Source organism: Papilio xuthus, unplaced genomic scaffold (assembly GCF_000836235.2).
Source record: "Papilio xuthus unplaced genomic scaffold, Pxut_1.1 DF826938.1, whole genome shotgun sequence".
Taxonomy (NCBI): domain Eukaryota; kingdom Metazoa; phylum Arthropoda; class Insecta; order Lepidoptera; family Papilionidae; genus Papilio; species Papilio xuthus.
Window position 1 is genome coordinate 75,145 of NW_013531711.1, and position 20,197 is coordinate 95,341.

General features: G+C 44.4%; 4 protein-coding genes across 5 annotated transcripts; 2 read left to right on the plus strand and 2 right to left on the minus strand.

Annotated features, from left to right (window-relative positions):
* Nucleotides 1–995: 995 nt before the first annotated feature.
* Nucleotides 996–5,747, plus strand: LOC106121566 (serine/arginine repetitive matrix protein 1). The gene is made up of 5 exons (XM_013317278.1): nucleotides 996–1,417; nucleotides 1,498–4,264; nucleotides 4,653–4,923; nucleotides 5,116–5,260; nucleotides 5,601–5,747. Exons 1-5 carry the CDS (start codon nucleotides 1,334–1,336, stop codon nucleotides 5,745–5,747), a joined length of 3,414 nt encoding a protein of 1,137 aa, XP_013172732.1. The 5' UTR covers nucleotides 996–1,333.
* Nucleotides 5,748–6,897: 1,150 nt separating this feature from the next.
* eEF1gamma (elongation factor 1-gamma) lies at nucleotides 6,898–10,555 on the minus strand. The gene is given in 9 exon segments (NM_001312744.1): nucleotides 6,898–7,259; nucleotides 7,339–7,508; nucleotides 7,620–7,768; nucleotides 7,891–8,058; nucleotides 8,150–8,290; nucleotides 8,559–8,701; nucleotides 10,113–10,179; nucleotides 10,271–10,420; nucleotides 10,536–10,555. Coding segments are annotated over 9 exon segments (1,281 nt in total). The 5' UTR covers nucleotides 10,548–10,555; the 3' UTR covers nucleotides 6,898–6,978.
* A 304-nt stretch (nucleotides 10,556–10,859) lies between these two features.
* CanB (calcineurin B) lies at nucleotides 10,860–16,277 on the plus strand. 2 transcript variants are annotated; one of them, XM_013317460.1, is made up of 6 exons: nucleotides 10,860–11,010; nucleotides 11,730–11,769; nucleotides 12,076–12,111; nucleotides 13,914–14,077; nucleotides 14,359–14,493; nucleotides 14,587–16,277. In XM_013317460.1, the coding sequence occupies exons 1-6, from the start codon at nucleotides 11,008–11,010 to the stop codon at nucleotides 14,755–14,757; spliced, it is 549 nt and encodes a 182-aa protein (XP_013172914.1). In that variant the 5' UTR covers nucleotides 10,860–11,007; the 3' UTR covers nucleotides 14,758–16,277. The 2 variants fall into 2 exon arrangements, with proteins under 2 accessions (XP_013172914.1, XP_013172915.1); XM_013317461.1 differs by lacking the exon at nucleotides 12,076–12,111 and having other exon boundaries at nucleotides 10,862–11,010.
* Nucleotides 16,278–16,581: 304 nt separating this feature from the next.
* On the minus strand, nucleotides 16,582–17,291 carry mRpL14 (mitochondrial ribosomal protein L14; the record flags this gene model as incomplete). The annotated part of the gene is given in 2 exon segments (NM_001312752.1): nucleotides 16,582–16,905; nucleotides 17,107–17,291. Coding segments are annotated over 2 exon segments (454 nt in total), but the record flags the coding sequence as incomplete, so codon positions are not given.
* Nucleotides 17,292–20,197: the final 2,906 nt, after the last annotated feature.

Genomic DNA, 20,197 nt, shown 5'->3' on the forward strand with positions numbered 1-20,197 from the left:
AAATGCTTGTCTTACACGAGCCGAGAGTGCCGAAGCCGCACCCGCACCTGGTTAAACTTATTTGACGTCGCAGCTTAGATGCCAACACTCGAATGCAACTTCATAATAGCGTGCGGACAACGCGCCCGCGGACAACACTCTCGTCACTGTGTCAACACTCCCACACTCTTCTAACCTTGTCACAACCGAAGATGGCAGCTTTATTTTTGTTAAAATTTTCTTTAATTAAATTATTTTTATGAACAGCATGGATGGTCTTAAAACAAATTAGGTCATTAAAATATTGAAAGTTGTGAAGGTTAAATATGAGCTGCAAATGGTCCGGAAGAGACCTGACGCGGTCACAGCGAACAGACCGCCATATCTCTTCGCGATCGAGATGGCATTAATGCTTGGCTTGGAAAGGGAATTCGCTATTTGGATGATCATAAAAGTGTCATTAGGGGTGACATACGAGTAGAAAGACAGTTGTATTTTTGGTTAATATTTCTGTATTTAAATGTTATATTTTAGACTGGTTGTTGCCCGCGACTTCGTAACTGATAAGATTTTCATTGTCATATGTGTTCTTCCAAACTTTGCTCTACATCTATGGTAAGTTCTGGAGATAGTTTCATCCATCCATGTATTCATTCATCCATCAATCTAAACTTTCGCATTATAATATAATATTAGTAACATACAATAAAATGAATCTCACTTAGAAACAATTTTGGAACGACAATTCCAACGTCATTATTTTATGAATAGTTTAAGTAACGATCACTCGGTTATTTGAATAATTAAATTATTTGTTTTGCGATAAGTGTCCTTTATCAATAGTGCAGAGGGTAACTAGAGTTCCAAGGCCGAGTGCAATATGTAGGTTAGCGGAGTACGGAGTCCGTGCGACGGCGGGCGCGGGCTGGGTGGGGGCGCGGCGGGGCGCATGCGCGGAGTGGCCGGGCCGCGCAGGCTCGGCGCGGCGCTCGATGGCGTAGAGTAGCGGCTCGCGGCCAGCGCCGACCCGCGGCCGCCCGCCGACCCTCACGCCTCAACGTCAAAATCTATCACGTTACATTGTGTTAAATAATCTAAATGATTCTGATTGCCCTCGCCGACGTGTCATTGTCATCGGTGGGATCATTGTTGAGTTATGTAAGTAGTTTTCGAATGAACAACTTTCGGTGCAACACGAGACTGTTACTTAATGAGACCGATCGGTCGATACGACTTATGACTTTACAAATGTGGAGTGTGTCGGTGCAGCGGTGAACGCGTGAGAGGGTGAGAGGGTGAGCGGGTGAGCGGGCGAGCATGAGGGAGCTATAACGAAGCAGCGGGAGCTGGGCGCATGGCTGCCAGCGGCGCGCCCGAGCGGCGGGCGCGACGCGGGCCCGCGCCTATTGCCTCCTTTGACCACGACGTTTCGGAAGAGGTGAGTGCAAATGGCCTTTCAAACTGACGTCATTCCCTCGTCATAGCTCAGTTGTGAACGTATTTCTCTCGTTCTTTCAGTCCAGTCCTGAGACTAAGCAGACCCTTCGGCTTCCGGAAATACGAGAGGACTCAGCGGGCACTTCGTCAAAAGGCGAAGGCCAGACGAGCTGCAACTCTCTGGCACCGCCTGAGCAGCGTGCGCGCTCGCATTCTTCGCCGGCAGTGCACGGTGTTGCGGCGGGTGGCCTGACACCTTCGGCGCCGCGTATCGACATCTCGCGCGCCTCCAGTTCCAGCCACCAAGATTCACGCGACAGTTCTCCTGAGCTCGCGCTTTTCACCGGTGGCACGGAAGGGGGCCGTGCACGTCTGGAGCTGGGCTTTCGTGAAGATGGGGCACTGGAACTCCGCTCGTCTACAGAGGAACTGGCGTTCCTGGAGGGTGCTCCAGGGGAAACTCGACCCGCGCCTCAGCCCTCCGTGTCCCGCCGTCACTCGCGCAAGGATAGCCAAAGCTCCGAGGCCGCGCTACTGGCTGTGTCGGGCCGAACGAGCCGCCTCTCCAGTGTCGGTTCGCAATGCTCCGCACACTCCGCGCTGTCAGCTTTCAGCCACACCAGTCGCGTATCTCATCTTTCCGTGGTATCGGGCACATCACGGTCTCCTTCGCCTCACAAAATGTTACTGGAGACATCGTTCTGTGGGCCAAAACCGATCGAAACCGATCCAGAAATTTGTGCCGCTGCCGTGGAGGAGCGGCTTCTCGAAATCGCAAAGTTAACCTCCGATCCCATTCCGACACTTCTCTCGCCGCGGTCTTCGGCGCCGGATTCTGTTTCGGTCGTCTCCGTGATACCCCCTTCTACCACTACTCCGCTTACATCGACTCCTACGTCTGCGACCTCCGCAACGGCTACCCGAGACGCCGTTCCCGAACCTTTAGATGCCCGAGATCATCGTGAAGTACGCACGGAGGTAACCGTGGAGAGCACGCGTCCCCCCAATACACCGCGATTGACTTCGCCAGCCGCGCCACTCCCAATAGCACCTGTAATACGAGCTAACTGTTCCAACATCTTAGACGAAGACAAGCGACAGAAAGAAACGCTAAATAGAGCCCGCGTGGAAGAGAGTCGCGCTCGGTCGAGGGAACGCACTGAACAATTGCAGTCCGATAAGTGTAAAAGCTCAAATCGTTCCAAGGATATAATCAGAATTAAATTGAAACCCGACCACGAGTACGATGACGAGGATGACGACGACGAGAGCGACAGGACACTTGTGGGGGGCGAACAGGCGCGCAAACCTGCCACCCTTGAGCTGCGGCAGCGTTCGGCGGCAAGTAGTCCAGCGCCGGCGAGGCCGCGCGACTGCCGCACGCCCTCACCATCGGGGGCTCCCGTCTCGCGCAAATCTTCCTTTTGTTCCTTATTTAAATCTCGTGAAACCATCGCCTCGCCCGAATCGCCGTGTGACGTGCTACGTCGGAAAAAAAGTTTGAACGAGGGCCGGTCCCGTAGCAAGAGTCGGGACCGATCCACCACGCCCACGTCGGCCTCGAAAATCAAAGGTTCCGTGCTTTCTTTGTTTAAAACTCCGAAAAAGAGTGGCACATCGCCTTCGCCGAACTCAAGAGACTGTTCGCCCGGCGTCCAGCCTCAGCGCTCTTTCCCGCATCAACAGGCGGATAAATCAATTCGAGGGGAAAAACTCAAATATTACGAGGACTCCAAAGATGGTATTATTCATATTCCATTGCGAACACCATCGGATGAGATATGCAGTCCCAGCGCGGCGGCGGCTTCCGACCCGGCGGTGGGAGAGCGGCAGAGCGCTGCTGCGGTGGACTGTCGGCCGCGGAGCGCAGCACGCCCTTTCTCCGCCCCGCAGACGCGCCCGCCTCCCGAGCGGCCACAATCCGCGGCTTCGACGAGCACGGTCAAGAAACCTACCAAGCGTACCGTTCTGCCCGACGGTAGTATTATTATACCGTTACATTCGCCGACTGAAAAGTCTGCTGAGGACGAACAGACGCGAAATGTCTCGTCGTCGCCCGGCACAAAAGAACCGTCACCGGAGCGAGGTAGTCCGCCATGTGTCGCAGTCGGTAGTGATACATGCGATTCTGCCGCACTATACAACGACACCGCACCGAGGCCGGAGCGAGCGGCCGGTCCCGCTCCCTCCGAAGCCGCACGCGTTCTTGAGGATGAATACAGGAAACGAAGGGAGCGCATAATTTTCACAACGCACGTCGGAAGCAGAGAACAAGTGTTCAGTACTCAATTCAGTATAACTAAAACGCCCAGCGTAACGAGTGAAATATCTGAGTCGATCCCGAGCTTCGTCGATAGCGATGAAACGCGTACCGGCTTGCGTGATACTTACATCGCAGCAGAGTCGCCGGGCGAGTGCCCAACTCCCTGCGACGGCGGAGCCACGCCGGAACGCGACTCCTCCGGCTCGGAGACCGATGAGGCGGAGCACGTGGTGCGCAGCGCCAGTGAGGTAGAGCGCCGTGGGCTCGTCGTGCAAGAGTCCTTCGAGGAAGAGTTGCCGTTTGTGCCGACGACGTTGCCTTCGGAGCGGTCCCTTGCATTGCCCATGGTGCCGGTGCGCGAGCGCAGTGGCGTGCGCGTGGCGGGCGTGCAGCGACCGCGTGCGCCCCGCCCTGCCGCCGCCCCGCCCGCTCCACCACCGCCGCGAGCACCACCCACCGCGCCAGCTGCGCCCCCCGGGGGTCCGCCCGACAAGCTGCGCATCAGACTGCCGCGCCGCACGCGCACCGCCTCGGCCTCCGCGCCGCCACGTCCCGAGCGCCCGCGAACCAGTAGTGGAGGAGATGGTAATTTTTATATTTTAAAACATTAGTTACAAATATAATAATTGAGAACAAACTCGGAGACAGCTACTTCGTTTCTATAAGGATAAAAAAATAATACATTTGCAGCTGGGAACGCAACAGCTGCCATTTGGACTGTCCAGTATAAGCTATGTGCTGTACTTTTATTTTATTTGTCAATCAATTTTTTTTTGGACTATGTGTCTCAAATAAAAGTTTCATTATTTTTATTATTAACTACCAATTATTTCCATACGATTAGGGAGTTAAGTTGATGTTTTGAATTATTTCTTTCTCCAACTTCGGCGTGCTGTAATTCATTTTTACATCAACTTTTTTGCACAAAGTTTTCGATGCGGCGCTTAAGAAACACCCGTGTAACTCACTTCAGAAATCATAGTCGCGAGTGAGATGCGGAAGAAGGCGGACTGGATAGACTTCGAGGACGTGCCGGAGCGTCGGAAGCAGCCGAAGAGAATACAGACGTTGCCCGCGCCGCAGCGGACCGGCGCGGCGAGCGCGGCGGACGCGGCGGACGCGGATGAGAGTGCGAGCGCGGGGACGCAGTACGCCGCGCCGGAGCAGTGCCGCTGCGAGTGCCACGCGCGCCGCGACGACGAGCTGCCGCTGCTTGCCGCAGATGATCCGCCCGACGACCCGAGGTGACAGTCTTAATGGTCAAGACAAGCATCTGCTACAACGGACCCGCCACGTATAAAAGCTGCGTCTCGGTGCTTATTTACACATAGCAGTATTTAGTATTCAGTGACGAATCGGTACTCTATGCACGGAGCGGAAATAGGATATTACACTTGAAATATTTCATATATGTATATAAAGGTTTGTGATGGCAGCGACGGAGCGGCTTCGGTGCCGTGCACGCAGGCGAGCGCGCGCGTCGAGGTGAGCGTGCAGGTAGCGCACACCCCACGGCACGCGCCGCACGAGCACGCGCCGCGTCGGCGATCCCGCGCAGACTTCCCCGACCGTGCCGACCACGTAAGCGACAAATCCACTCAAATTATTAGTTCCTGTGAATAACAAAAAGCGCCAATAGCCTAGTGGTTGTAGTCTACCGTACAGTGGGTTCGATTCCCTCCATTAGACAATTGTCGTGTACCATACCATAGACTACGTGGCCATTTATCTTAGTCAGAATGGTTATAAGGAGTATTAATAAAGTGTTATTAATAATCTGTCACTTAAAAAAAAATAATAATTCGCGTTATGAACATCTGCGGAAAATGCCCAACGAGAAGACGAGAAGTCCCCCGTAGTATGTACATAATAGTTTGTTCTCAGGCGCCATTACATCTTACAATAATGTTTGTTTCAGCAGGTGGAGCGGCGCAGCGCGGCGGGCGCGGCGGGCGCGACGGGCGCGGCGGGCGCGACGGGCGCGGTGGGTGCGACGGGCGCGGGGGGCGCGACGGGCGCGGGGGGTACGGCGGGCGCGGGGGGCGCGCAGACGGCGAGGCCGCGCTGACGCCGGCCGCCCCCCGCCCCCCGCGCGCACCCTCACTTTCTATTTTATAACACTGTATTAAGTTGAATGACTGGTCGCGAGATGTTATCATTTTTGAGATGTACATTTACCTATTGGTCAGATAGATGTATTATTGTATTTATAGCGTCGTTTGTTACTCTCCTACTGGCCGCTGTGACTTGCATTTTTGATGTTTATTGAATAGTTCGATGTGTTATCTACTTGGCTATAGGTTGTGCGGGGGCGGGGGGTGTGGAGCCGCGCGTGCATTCACGGGGGCTGTATCCGCTATCAAACGAGGAGAGAGCACCTTAATATGCTTCAAATCTTTTAGAAACTTCCAATTTTACCGTCATGTTCATGACAAAGGAGGGGCGCGGCGCTACTCGTCTTCTCCGTCGACCGACTTACTTTGGATCTATTCAAAATCACTGTATTTCAGATATTACATATTTTCTTAATCTCTTGTAAGATATATAGATGGAGGTAAGAGAGTGTGCACGTTTGTTCGAAGGCCGCGTGTGAACACTTTAGGCGTACGATGGCACCGCGCTTAGAGGTTTCGGTGGCGAGTTCCATTACTAATAGGTTGAGATGTGTGAGGGCGGAGGGCGGGGGCGAGGTGCTCCCCCTCCCCTGGGGTTTTTGTTAGCTCTTTTATAATTAGTTTTGAAATGCAATAATATTTAAGTATGTACCGATGTTAAATTACTTCTACGATTTAGGCAAAAGTCTGAAAGTTAAAATATAAATTTTTGCTTTTCAATAATGTGTTTCACTTTAAGCATTTTCTTTCCTTCATTTTCCCCGACTTTTCCTGTCAATCTAAAGCCTAGATATAAACAGATTATTTATTTATCGCCGTCGCTCGCGTGCGTTCTTCCAGACTATGTTCTAAACGTATTCCATATTTCATCGAGATCTCTTCACCCATTTTGGAGATACCTTCAAAAAACTAGTATCCATTCATCTAAACATTGGTATTTATAACATTAGTAAGATAAAAGATCTATTACTTGTTAGCAATTTTTATTTTAAATGACATAAGTGTCGACCTCCTCACCGAGCACGTGTCACGGCGAACATATAACTTTATCATTCAGGTATAATGTATAGATACGGCTTCGAAGGGAAATGAAGAAAACGATTGTTAAAATAAAAAGTTTATATTATAGTTCGTCGAAAAGGAGCGGCGTAAATAAATAGTGGCGGAGCGCGGGCTGGAGGGAGATCACTTGAAGATCTTGCCCTGGTTGAACTTGCGGCCCTTGCCGTCCACGCCGCTCCAGGAGAAGTAGTCCTGCACCAGCCTCCTGGTCTCCTCGCTGGCGGGGTCCAGCTTGCGCCACTCGTACGACTCGTAGTCTATCTGCCAGTCGGGGGAGAGGGGGAAGGCGAGCTCCTGGCCGCGCCACACCCACACGCCCGAGATGCTGCTGTCGTTGTCCTCACCGAACAGGCACACGGAGGCGAACGCCTGCTTCCGCATCTTGTCCAGCCGCTGGAACATGCCTGCAACACGCACACGAGCGTTAGCCGGCCCGCTGGCACACTCCCCCGCCCCGGCCCCGGCCCCGGCATCCACACGTACCGGTGATGAGGTTGCAGCTCATGAACACCTTGGCCAGCTCCTCAGGGTACTTGTACTCCGCGTACCAGATGGAGTAGTTCTCGGGGTCGAACTTCTCCCAGAAGTACGGGATGGACTTGGCCTCGTCCTCGTTGGAGTAGCACCGCTTGAAGTCGTCCATGTTGAATGTGCTGCAAAATTTGTATCAAAATATAATTATAAAAAAATATTAATCGTATTATAATTTTAACTGATTAACGCCATTCGTTCGCAGCAAAGCAAGTACCGTCTGAGATAATTACCCTTTGGGCATGGAGTCAAACGGGTCTTTTGACTCCTTGGGCTTCTCCTCGAGGTCGTCGGCGAGCTCCGCGACCTCGGCGGGGGCCTCAGCCTTCTTCTTGGGCTGCTGCTCCTTCTTCTCCACCTTCTTGTCCTTCTTGCCGCCTTCCTGTGGAAAATAATACAATTTTGTCAAATTCCATTCAAGGTTATAGTGACGTGGTTCTACTCAACATAAACAAGTCTTTAAAATAAAACTCACTTTCATTGTAGCAGACTAAGTGAACGTACCTTCTTTCCGTGGGCGAGGTCCTGATACTTCTTGGGGTCGTAGGTGGGGGGCGCGGCGCAGAGGGCCAGCTCGCCCACCACGGCGGCCACCTGGGGCTGGTGCGCCACCGTGTTGAACCACCGCGTCACGTTCACCAGCGAGTCGCGCAGACTTGGCTCTAGCACGTGCTGAAGTTACAACAATTGCTTCTATCAATATTAATTTTATTGCTATTAATACAATTTGAAGGCCAAAGGTGTGTCGGTTAAAAGGAAGCACCTGGTAGGCGTGCAGCAGTGTGCAGAATACGATGATGTCTGCAAGCGAGACGCGCTCGGTGGCGAGGAAGGTGCGTGTGAGCAGGTGCGCGTCCAGCAGCCGCAGCGCAGCCACCAGGTCGCTCTTCGCGCGCTCCACGTTCTGCACAAACACCACAACACTAACTCTAATTCCTCCAAATTATCTATAAGGACCTTCATAGAATATTTTGCTACTTTTCAAAATAGAAAGCGATGGCAAGGGTCATTCTTGCACATCATCTTTTTATTCTGAAACAGATATTTATTAACATGAAATAAGCAAATATAATTATTATTTAAATTTGCCTTACAAGTAACAACCAACCGATGGAAACAAACTAGGTATTAATCACTATTATAATATGAATTGATAATATTGGACTGCAAACCTGTTTGTTGAACTGCATGATACCAAGGTAGGGGAAGACCCAGGCGCAGGATGCGGGCAGCAACTCGCTGTCTGCCCATGATGCCCACTGCCAGATACGGCCCTGTGTCTCCGCATTCTCCCCTCGCAGACTACCGTTTGCCACTGTTGCAATCATTCAATTCAATAAAAACAAATTGGTGACATTATGCAAAGGATCTCTTTTTATCAGACTTTTGCATGTCACCTTTTATCCTTTCTAAATTTTTTTTTAAGAAATCATTGATAAGAATGATTCACCTTAAGCAATAATACTTATCAACTTTCTTTTTCATTTTAATAATAAATATTCATACATAGTCATTGTTGTTGCAAACTCAAAGACAAACCCTAGTGATACTAGATTTAATGTATATCTCTATATTAAAATTATAGTTTGTCTATTTAAGTCGCAATTACTTTGACAACTGACGTCTATGAAAGATCAAATTAATTTGGTATGAGGATTAATTTTGTACTTCTTGAACGGTTGTCATTGTGTCAAATGTATGCGCATTATGAACAACTATGAACGATTGAAGACGATCTTGTGTTAATATTATATTAATCCAACAAATAAATAGTATGACTGATGTATTTTATTACTTTTTGAATTTGTTACAGATATTTAGCTTTATCTTGTGCACTTAACTAAATAAACATTAAAAACAGTTCTTTTTTTCTCAACATGTCAATCTTTGATTTTATATTTCTACATAGTTTTTAAGAATAAAGTTGTCATAAAAAGAAACAATTTTATTTATATTGTGAATCAAAATCAATGATCCCAAATTTTCGATTGCAAGTTCTGTTGTAACAACCATCGAAAAACGAAAAATTTGATAACCAATTTTATTCAACGAATCTCTAGTGAATTGTCAAACTAATCTTTTTTAAATAGATACACTATAGATTAGATTTCATATAGATATTTCACCATTGATTTATACCTCTACATGGACCTTTCAGAGCATAAAATGTTACAAGGCTGAAGATCAGTGGTCCTTTTGTGGTAAATGTCCCTGTTGTTGTAATTTACATAAGAACACTCACATAAAAAGTAAAGCAAATACAACCTCTTTTCATCTGTTTATTTCTTAGTTTTTAGTAAAGTTTAATATTATAAATAGTCAAGACATTTTTTAAAACACTATTTTGTAACACAAGAACACAATATTGTGTTTGTTAAAATGTTTTGAGTTTCAATTTATTTAGCTAAATTTTATAATAAAAAAACAGTAATGAAGACGTTAACTAATATGTATTTGACTTTTTGTGCACTACATTCTCCAGAATTTGGGAAATGTTATCATTGTACTGGCATACTTTTGTGTCACACAGAACTGACATTTCAAAAATCGTCTCGTCTAATTAAATGTCAAACTTGTATGAAACACTTCGTCTAAAACTAGAGGTATAATTTTCTTGAGTACTATTTCATAAGAGGTTAAATTACAGTTTTAATAAGAACAATAGTATGCCATGCAATTATAAATTACTTTTTAAAACATGTTCATAATAGATACTGAAGACTTACCATAATAAGCTATTGCATTGCTTTCTGTGAGGACAACTTTTCCATCAGCACTTTCATAAGCCGGTACCTAAAATAGTAGGCAAATATTACACGTCACCGGTAAACACATCTGGCTTCGTAACTCAAAACTTACACTCAACTTTTTACGAAGCACTCACTTTGCCCGCTGGAAATTTTTTCAGGAACTCTTCAGATTTATTTGTCTCACCAAATACAAAACCCGTTGCAACTTTAAGATCGACCCCGGAGTACTGTGCGGCGATCAACGCCTTATAAGCACGGAAGTTTGTCGGATAAGTATAAAGTACCTACAAAAAATAAGGCTATGTAATAACAATACGCAATGTAACGATAAATTCTTATTCATTGCAATTCAAAAAACACTGCGATTAGCAAGATAATTTAAGCCAAGTTTAAACCCACCCCGGCCGCCATGGTTGACTTTGTCGGAAAGAGAAAGATCCTGAGGAGGGGAGGGAAGGAAAATTATCTAAAGTGACAGCTGTTTGTGACATTGACATTGACAAAGATGTAAATTATGACGGAATGGTAGAAATGCTATTTTTTTGTAAGGCTACAAAGACAAAATAAAATATGTCTTTTTGACCTTTAAGTACTTAAAGAAATATGATAAGATGTTCCTTTTGGAGCAAAACTTTATGTTTGAGTAATTTTTACCGACTTTATTGTGAATATCCGATTTCGCTCGATGGCCCGTGCCAGCCCGTGTTTGAGAAATGGTTCTGTCATGTCATCTTACTCTTTGCTTTAATCTATGGTGCGATTTTGCAAAGTGGAGTAGTCAGTAAAAATTGTAATATTTGCAATAATTTAAATAAACAAAATATATTTCTAAGATTTATTTTGCTTTATTGCGTCTGTAAATTAAAACAAAATGGTAAGTTATTTTTTAAATAGATGCGTTAATGAAGTAAAAATTGAATGATCGTGGTTGAAGGGTGTATTCGTTTGTTGGCCATTCTTTTTAACTTATTATGTGCTTACATTATTATATAGTATGTGTCTTTCAAAATAGCCGTAAATCCAACTAACAACTAAAAATTATATATTTTTTTGTAACTACAACCTCGGAACGTTAACAAAGTTTTGCTATTAATGTTAATTCTCGTGATTACAAAATTTAAATAGGCAATTAAAAAAAATGTGGTATAATTTTTGAAATTCTGAATAAATTATGTTGCTATTTGGTTCGGAATATTGTTAACATAATCTATAATCTAGGTCATGAAAAATGAATTTTCTAATAGGAAATGTTTCTATTGTGTGGGTTCAAAATATTAGTTTAGCTTAATTCCTTAGTGCATACTCAGTAGTCAGAAGTTTGTTGCCTACACTGTAGGACACAGTGGACCTGTGGTAATACAATCCCTAGCTTATGTGGCACCTCTGTGTCTAATATGTACATTGATGTGCTTCATAAATTAATTTAATCCATAATTATGATTTTTATGCATAGCTTTTGATTATTTTAATAAATAGTTTTAGTTTTTATTACATATTTAAATTAATTACTACTACAATGAGTGAAAAGGTGATATTAATTTTGCTAAACAAAATCATTTGATTAAAGTATTTTGAAACAAAATATAATTTCAGGGCAATGAAAATTCAATTCCTATGGAACTGTGTTCAAACTGTAAGTATCAAATAAGCATTTTCTAGTTTTTTTTTGTTCCTTCTGTCTATAACTATCTCACTTGCAATTAACAATAATTTATAATATGTTATGTAAAACAACATAACTTGCTTTAATGAATTACTAATATCTATCTGACCACCACTCCCAGATTTGATTTCACAGTTTGTGTTTATTTCTGAGAAAGAGAGAGAGAGAGAGAGAGAGCAGAGGATAGAGTTCCGACTTGCAATGAGTCTTGTGTAGCAAAGCAAGCAAGTGCAGCGTAGGGTGTGCAAACAAAAGATAACGGCAAATTTGTTTCAGCCCGTGTTAACTGCCTTGATTTTAAGGTGGAGAACTGTGAGTGTCGTAGTGTCACTCGCGACCAGTCGTCATCACCATGTTGCCATGTTGACACACCGCACGTACACACTACTACCACTCGCTCCACAACTATTTTTGTATGCGTATGCTTTAATTAAATTTATATGAGAATTGAATTGAGAACTATCGTTTCTTTACTTGCATACTTGAGGGTACTCTTTAAATGACACAAAGATAGTTCTGGACATACATAACATGAAGCCGCCGTGCCGTGGCTAGTGCATCCGCCTCACGTCTGCCTCTAGATCAGTCATAGTGTATAGTGTATTTGGTGGACATATGTTGTAACCATTAGAACATTGTACCGGGCTCGGGAGTCGCTCCGGGCTCGGAGCTACGCAGAGTATGGCATATGGTGTCGACCTTGGCCGTTACTTACGTCCTATATCTCGCGCGGGTTGCTCATTCGTTATCATTATTTATTCTTTAGCTAAACGTAAAATATTACAAAACTCTTGTTACCTTTTTGTTAACAGGAAATTTTTTCAGTTTACATGGTTTTTACTAAAATACGTTATAAATATTTTTAATATTTGCAGTTAGAACTAAAGATTGGCAATAAATACATATGTATACGTAAACCCGTATAGGGGAAGATGCGCGGCGCGCCGACCGCACCATATGTCATTGTGATTGTAATGAGGGGAATGAAATGCTTGCTGGTACTTTAACTTTTTGTTATATTTTTGGCATATCACATATCGTTTTCCTTTGCGTCGGCTCAACCGTCTCAGATAGACGGCAGTCTCGAGCGGATCTCTGATACGTATGTATGTTCCCTGCAGCGAGCCAGGGAACGCCCGAGCACTGACACGTGAGAGGACGCCCCGGCCGCCTAATAAAGATAATATTAGAAACGCGTGGCGGAGAGCGGGCCGCGTGGGCGCTGCGCCGCCGCCCGGTCTCGCCTTTATCCCGGACTTCATTCTCAGAAAGGTCCTTTCTCAAGCACTGACGTTACGTGGATCAACAGCACATTAGGGATCAAAGACCTAATGGGCTTAATACTCTTAACTTTTCATTGTATCTTAACAGTTGTCATTTGAGTGCGTTTTCCAGTCTTTCTCTGTATACACCCTACCCGCCACGCGTTGCAATGCCGAAGTGAAAATAACATCAAAAATCTGAGTAGTTCAAATAATAATGTTACAGCACAACCAAAAAGTATCGCAAATCGTCTAAAATACTTGTTTTCACAAAACGTCTTTGACGTGTTTTGAATACCATCATACCATATCAATCCATAGTTTTAGAAAGGCAAAGGGACAAACATAGAAGCATTGGTTTCGCTTATATGTATAATAGTAGACGATAGGTTCATACTTGATATCGCGTCGCCGACTAGACGTCGATTTCCAGTTGAGCTAATGCAATGCATGTGGATGTCGGCGAGCCTGTGTGTGTGTTGCTTGCGTAGTCGTTGCTAGACAATCTGTATGTGTTGTGAATACGATGTTTGTAGGAATTATTCATCTCCTATTCGAGATCGGGATGGGGGTTCGAGTGGGATTTTGAAACGTCAGGAGCGGTGATATTATTTTTTCTTACGATGTTCGGGAATAAATAAAATTATTGTAGTATCACCGAACCGAATGTTACCGAGCTGCGGAGGCGGCCGTGGTCGACAGTCAAATATGTTCATTGCCATTTTCGAAAAATCCACGGCGGTCTCAGCGGTAACCGCAGACCGCAGACCGCGTCCGCATCCCCAGCCGGGGATGCGGACGCGTGCTGGGCGGTGGGGCAGGCGGTGCCGGTGGTAATGCGAGTGTGTGCAGTCGACGCGGACGAGATCCGGCGGCTGGGCAAGCGCTTCCGGAAGCTGGACCTGGACAACTCGGGCGCGCTCTCCATCGACGAGTTCATGTCGCTGCCGGAGCTGCAGCAGAACCCGCTGGTGCAGCGCGTCATAGACATATTCGATGCCGACGGCAACGGGGAGGTGAGCATAATTCGACTGGGAGAAATATCGTAAGTTAATTTTGAAGGAAAAGTAAACAGTGATAAAGGGAGAAGACAAAATCAATAGGCGCACTTTGAACTCGGAACCAGTTTGATTTTTGTTTCAACAAATTCACACACACACACACTGTTCAGATTTTGCCCGTGTACTGTGACTTCTAACTTTGAAACTTTGGAGCTGTATCAAAAAATAGAAAAAGTATTGTGAAATTATGTTTTTGTTGTCAAGAAAATTGATAACGAAATGATTGCGGTTTGCAGGTGGACTTCAAGGAGTTCATCCAGGGCGTGTCGCAGTTCAGCGTGAAGGGCGACAAGCTTTCCAAGTTGCGGTTCGCGTTTCGCATCTACGACATGGACAACGACGGCTACATCTCCAACGGGGAACTGTTCCAGGTGAGGCGGCGGCGAACGGAGTCGAGCGCACGATTCGTTTGAACGTATACGAGACGTAGCTAATGAACGCGCTCGGCGCTCGGTGCTCGGCAGGTGCTCAAGATGATGGTGGGCAACAACCTGAAGGACACGCAGCTGCAGCAGATCGTGGACAAGACTATCCTGTTCGCGGACAAGGACGAGGACGGCCGCATCTCCTTCGAGGAGTTCTGCGACGTGGTGGGCAACACCGACATACACAAGAAGATGGTGGTCGACGTGTAGGCCTCACCCGGCACTGCGCCCGCACACCTCGCCACTTCCATCCGTCTGCGGTTTAACTTATGCCCACTTACAAACATTTCATTTGTCACCAAAAGATCCTCGTCGTTCCGCCATTTATATGTTGCATTCAGTGCAGGCGGTACTACATACATACATACATACATACACATATGAGTCTCAAATAGTCGTAATGTACTCACTGAATTTATTATCTAATATTTTGTTTTACTTTACGGAAATTCAAGCGAATCTTTCCTTAAGTAAATGCGAGGGGACACTTTAGTGCGGTGTAACACTTGCGTCACATCAGTAGTACAAGCAGCCGCCCCACGGCACCCCGCGACACGTCGCGCCGCCCCGCGACACCCCCCGCGCCGCCCCGCGACACCCCGCGCCTCTCGGCTATTATATATAATGGTCATGTACCATTTTTTAATCAGAACTATTTAATATGGTTTTACTGATATTTTATATATTATAATACAATATTTCGTGAAGGCGCGCGGGAAAATGTTTGTGTAACGTGCAGCTAGCGGGCGACACCTCGACCTCCACCACCACCACCACCAGCAGCAGCAGCAGCAGCAGCAGCAGGCCGTGGCGCGCGCTCATCCATTAGAATAGTTTTATTTTAGGACTTGCATTAATTTACTACATTTTTAGTATAATTCAGAAACCACATACGTAGACAAATCGGAGATGTATTTTATTATTTCGTTGAGGTAATTTTAATCAGTGTTGTTATTTAGTATTTTATTTGTCCGGACGTCGGTCGACCCGCGCCCGCGATATCCTCGCATCTGTTGATATCGCATGATATGTATGAGAAGTTCACCCTCCCCTCCCCTGTGTCCTCCACTCATTCATTCCATCCTTAGTCAAGTGGAAAAGGTTCTCCGGCGCACTCGCGACTTAACAGATATTTTAAGTACATATTCCAATAAGTTGAATCGAGGGACAAACCTGTACCTGTAATATGTTAGTGTAGTTTGATTCCGCTCGATCCAGACCCTGTACCGACATCCACCATCCTTCCTAAGTTCCTCCCCACGTCCTCACCTTGCTCCTGTCCTTGTCCGCAGGTGTTGTGTGCGCTGCGCTGAGGCCGCAACGCCACCACCCCGCCACCACCCCGCCTCGTCCCCGCACAACCTACGTTACAATCTAACCCAGGTTACACAACCTGTTACTATGTGTGGAAAATAATAATAACAGTATTGGACGCATTCATGTTGTGAGTTTGGTTAGTGTAAGCGATCAAGTCGCGTCACTGGCGTGTCAAACCTCGCTCCTCGCTAGATTGTTTTTAAAGCAGAGTATTTTCAATTTAAATATCTATTTTAAAAGTCAGGTTGGTGACTTAGATTACATGTTCATGGACAACAGATAATAGAAAGCCAATTGAAATGCACACACACAGAATGTAAGACGGGGTGCTGTGCGAGCGGGTCACCGCCACTCCTACAACTATTCTCAATTGGAACTGAACTTAATGAGTCTTATTAAATTTTCAAATATTATTGTTGTTTTATTTAATCATTGTAGATTTTAGATGATAAATAAACAACCATAGAACTTTCTGTTTCATTTAAAATTATTTTTAAAACAAGCAGTCGTCCGGCACACCATCAATATGGAATAAAAGAAAATATTAAATAGTCGCTTAAAAGTGTATGTTCTACTGCAAGATTTCAATGATAATCATGAGGCTGTTCTGGATATAACTTCCAACATCCATATATTTCATTTTACAATATTAGCTAAATTATGGAAAATACACCACATTCATTATAATGAGATTATACAGAAACAAACAAATAAAACTAACTATTCACAAATTTATTTACACTAGAACTATTAAATAGAACAAAATTACAAACTAAACAAATTTAGTTGCTATAGCCAGCAACTTGGTGTAGTCGGCTCCCTTAGCATGAGTGCGCTCCTTAAGTATGGTGCGGAGGATGGTGGGGATAGGGACATGGATTCGCGTGCCCAGCGGGGTGCCGTTGTCATCTATTAACACTATATTGTTACTGTCAAATTTGGGCACTTTAACTTTTTGGGTCTGCTTTAGACCCACCAGTATACCTTTTTTCTTTTGTCCCTTGATGGCCACCATTACTCTGTCTCCTATGTAGCCTATTCCTGAAAAAGTAAATTCGTCGTTGAAACTCTATTTTTTAAACGCAGAGATAGATCGGTGTCAATCAATGAAGGATAATATTAAAATACCTAAATAACAAATATGCTTGTTTGTACTCTCCATCTTTTTAGAAAACGTCAAGATTACTTTTTAAGAACAAACTAACTCCTTATTACACTATCATATGATAAAATAATACGTACGTTTTTTATTGTAAACACATATAACTTTCGGTGGCTTCCCCTCGGCCATGGCTCTCTTGCCGATTTCTGAATTATCAACGACTCGCAGCCGCGTCAGTAGCTGCACTTCATTTAAACTTGCTGAAGTGTGAAATCCGCAACTTAAATTATTGAAGCACAATTTATTTATAAAACTTCGAAACATTTTGTTTTTATGTATTCAATTAGATTTTTAAGGTTATTTCAACCATTCAAACTGACACTGACGTAAGCGTAATGTAGCATTTGACATTTACGTAGACTATTTATATTTGTAATTTATTGTGACGTATACGACAAAAAGTAAAAAAAGCAGCTCCTCATTACCTTTTTAACGTTATTTTTTTAATGAAATAAAAATATGTCTATATTGAAGGTTTTTATTAAAAATAATTTGTTGGTATCGATGTGCAGTGTGTTTTCACCAACGACAATTATGGTTTAATTCAGGCAGGCAGTTATACAAAATTTTCACTAGATGGAGCGGCGTTTTTATAACATCTGCTGTACGTATGGGCCGGCCCGACCTGTGAAACATGTATAATGTGACCAGACATCCCGTTTTATAGTTACCAGTCTCGGCGTCCCCCAAAAAAATGCCGGGACGCCAAATTATCCCGCTTTTTAAACCGCGCGTAAATTTAAACAGTTAAGTCATTCGACGCGAGCGGTGTGCGAGGGCGAGAACACATCGTCGTTCAATACATCTGAGAAAACTCAGTTTAAATTCAACTACTAAAGGCGATGTTGGTAATTAAGGCGGATATAAAAAAAGTGCCAAGCGTTTCGTACTTGCTTAAAGCAAAGTTGTTCCTCTTATATATATAACTAAACGTTTCGGCTATATGTATTTTTTAATTTGTATTTTGAGCTTACTGATTTTATGTCATAAAAAGAACTTAAAATTTTTTTATTTTTTATCGACATCATATTAATTATCTAAAAAAACAACAATGTACCGTTTTGAGTCAAAAAATACATGGTCACCATATTAAAAAGGTTCCATGTCCACAGAGGAGACAGATGTGTCCCTTTCTCCGTCGATTAAAGGTAGGCAACGCGTCTGTAATTGTGGATGGCCATGGGTAACGGTCTCTTCGCTATTTCGGAGAATTCTAATGGTCGTCACCATATGTAATAAAAAGTTTTTGCTCGGTACCCAACCGTAAGCCTTTGTTGCAATGTAAAATCAGCGCCGATGTATGTGAATGTTATTGTACGATATACAAACATTACAGAGCACATCATTTAAATGTGGACTTAACACACACACAAGTCGAATGAAAAATACCTCAGACTTTTTTTATTTTGCTGAAGTCCGCCCTTGTGTGTGTGTGTGTTCCTCCCTTGGGTGTGCAGCGTCATCCACTAATTAGGCAATAGAGTTGTGCGCGTTGTCACGGCTGCACTGGTCATTTTCTAATTCTATTCTAGAAAGATTTTCGTCCATATTGTTGAGCCACTATACTATTACTTATTTTACTGACATTATATAAGACATTACATAAAGAGGAAAGATATTAATGTTTGTTTGCGTTTCATTAGGTACTGTCACTACTGAACGGATTTGTAGAATAACTTCATTGTTGTGAAGTTGCACTATTCAAGGGTAGACAGACTATATAGAATATTTTTTTTTTAATTCGAACAACTAGTCGCGAGCAATTGCTAGTATATATAATATGTAACAGTGATCTTGTCACGGACAGGGTAGACAATAATTTTATTTGAACTGAAACTTTTAATTAAGCCTGCATTACGTTGGTGTACAGTGTACTTTAGGCCTACCTCACCTTGATGTGGACTGAACGTTAAGTTAGGTCTGCAACACGTACAAAGCTTAAGCATATGTTGTTTTCTTTGCAGTGCTCTTTGTATAAAAGGGAATAAATAAGCAAGTGTACTTAGAAGTTCCGTCCGCATGGCGCTGCGGGGAATGGGGGGGAGGGGGTGAGGTCATGACGCCGCGGTGTCGCATTGCCACTCGTTAGCGCCAATCCGCCGGCAATCTGACAACTTTGCACATTTTTTTATTTGAATAAATCAAAGGATATCGATAGCGCGGCCGATCGCGCGCTGATTAAAGACGGTAACCCAATAAGGCGCGCGTCTAAAACGAAACGAAAGACCGATCTCAGTTTACGTCATTAGGGGCAGGCAGGGCGAGAGGTGCGAGGCGCGGGGCGAAGGCGCGAGGCACTTCCGGCGTCTTTGTGCTTGCGGCGGCGGCGGCGGCGGCGGCGAGGAGCATGTTGTGGGTATCATTGTGCGCGCGTTAGATCGGGTGTCGCTGCCGAGTGCCAACTGTACAAACAAATAAACAAACAATCCACATCATAGCTATTCTCCTGGCGAGGTTTTGTCCGCGGGTGCGGGGACGCGGACGCGACAATTCACGTCGCCGATGTCTTCCATTCTTCTCAGGGCTATTCTTCAGAAAAACCTATTAAAAAGAAAAAAGATAAAATTTTGTAGAATGTATAATATCAAATTTGATATAGGGGATAGTCCTCTCTCTACAAATGATCAATTGAGAATTTTTTTTTCAACTGATGACATTTATAACGTTAGGATTTCACTTCACAATTGATAATAATATTATACTAGAAAGTTAACTTGATCTTTCTCCAGATCGAGATGAAATGATAACTAAAGCCGACGTAAATGTAATGGTAACGTTCGGTTAGGCTTAATAACAAAAAGAAAGATCTGGAAAAACCTAGAAAAAACATGTAATTTTGGAAATTAAATAAGTAGGCGTGTACCTTTATCTTGTGACGCTATCTTTTAACCGAATCGAAAATGAATGAATATTTTGTAACATGTACATATGTGTCCCCCGAGCGTCGGGTTACTAAACAACCAAAATTGTCATAAATATACAACCTCACAACGCATGCCGGCGGCGGCGGGACAAATCTATGTACACAGGTTTTATTTATAACTTGCGGTCGCCGATAACTTCGTCAGCACAGAAATAAAAAAGTTTCCGATAATATGGCTCCGTGCATCATTTACCTTTCTGTCAAAGTCACGTCAATTATGTTACAACCGCCCTTGCAGACAGACATAC

Excerpts from the sequence above, each read along its gene's own strand:
- LOC106121566 (XM_013317278.1), top strand. The coding sequence starts at position 1,334 with ATGGCTGCCAGCGGCGCGCCCGAGCGGCGGGCGCGACGCGGGCCCGCG. Across the intron at positions 4,265-4,652 it reads AACCAGTAGTGGAGGAGATG|AAATCATAGTCGCGAGTGAG; the intron begins GTAATTTTTATA and ends AACTCACTTCAG. Across the intron at positions 4,924-5,115 it reads GATCCGCCCGACGACCCGAG|CGACGGAGCGGCTTCGGTGC; the intron begins GTGACAGTCTTA and ends TTGTGATGGCAG.
- CanB (XM_013317460.1), top strand. Across the intron at positions 14,078-14,358 it reads ATGCCGACGGCAACGGGGAG|GTGGACTTCAAGGAGTTCAT; the intron begins GTGAGCATAATT and ends TGCGGTTTGCAG. Across the intron at positions 14,494-14,586 it reads CCAACGGGGAACTGTTCCAG|GTGCTCAAGATGATGGTGGG; the intron begins GTGAGGCGGCGG and ends GGTGCTCGGCAG.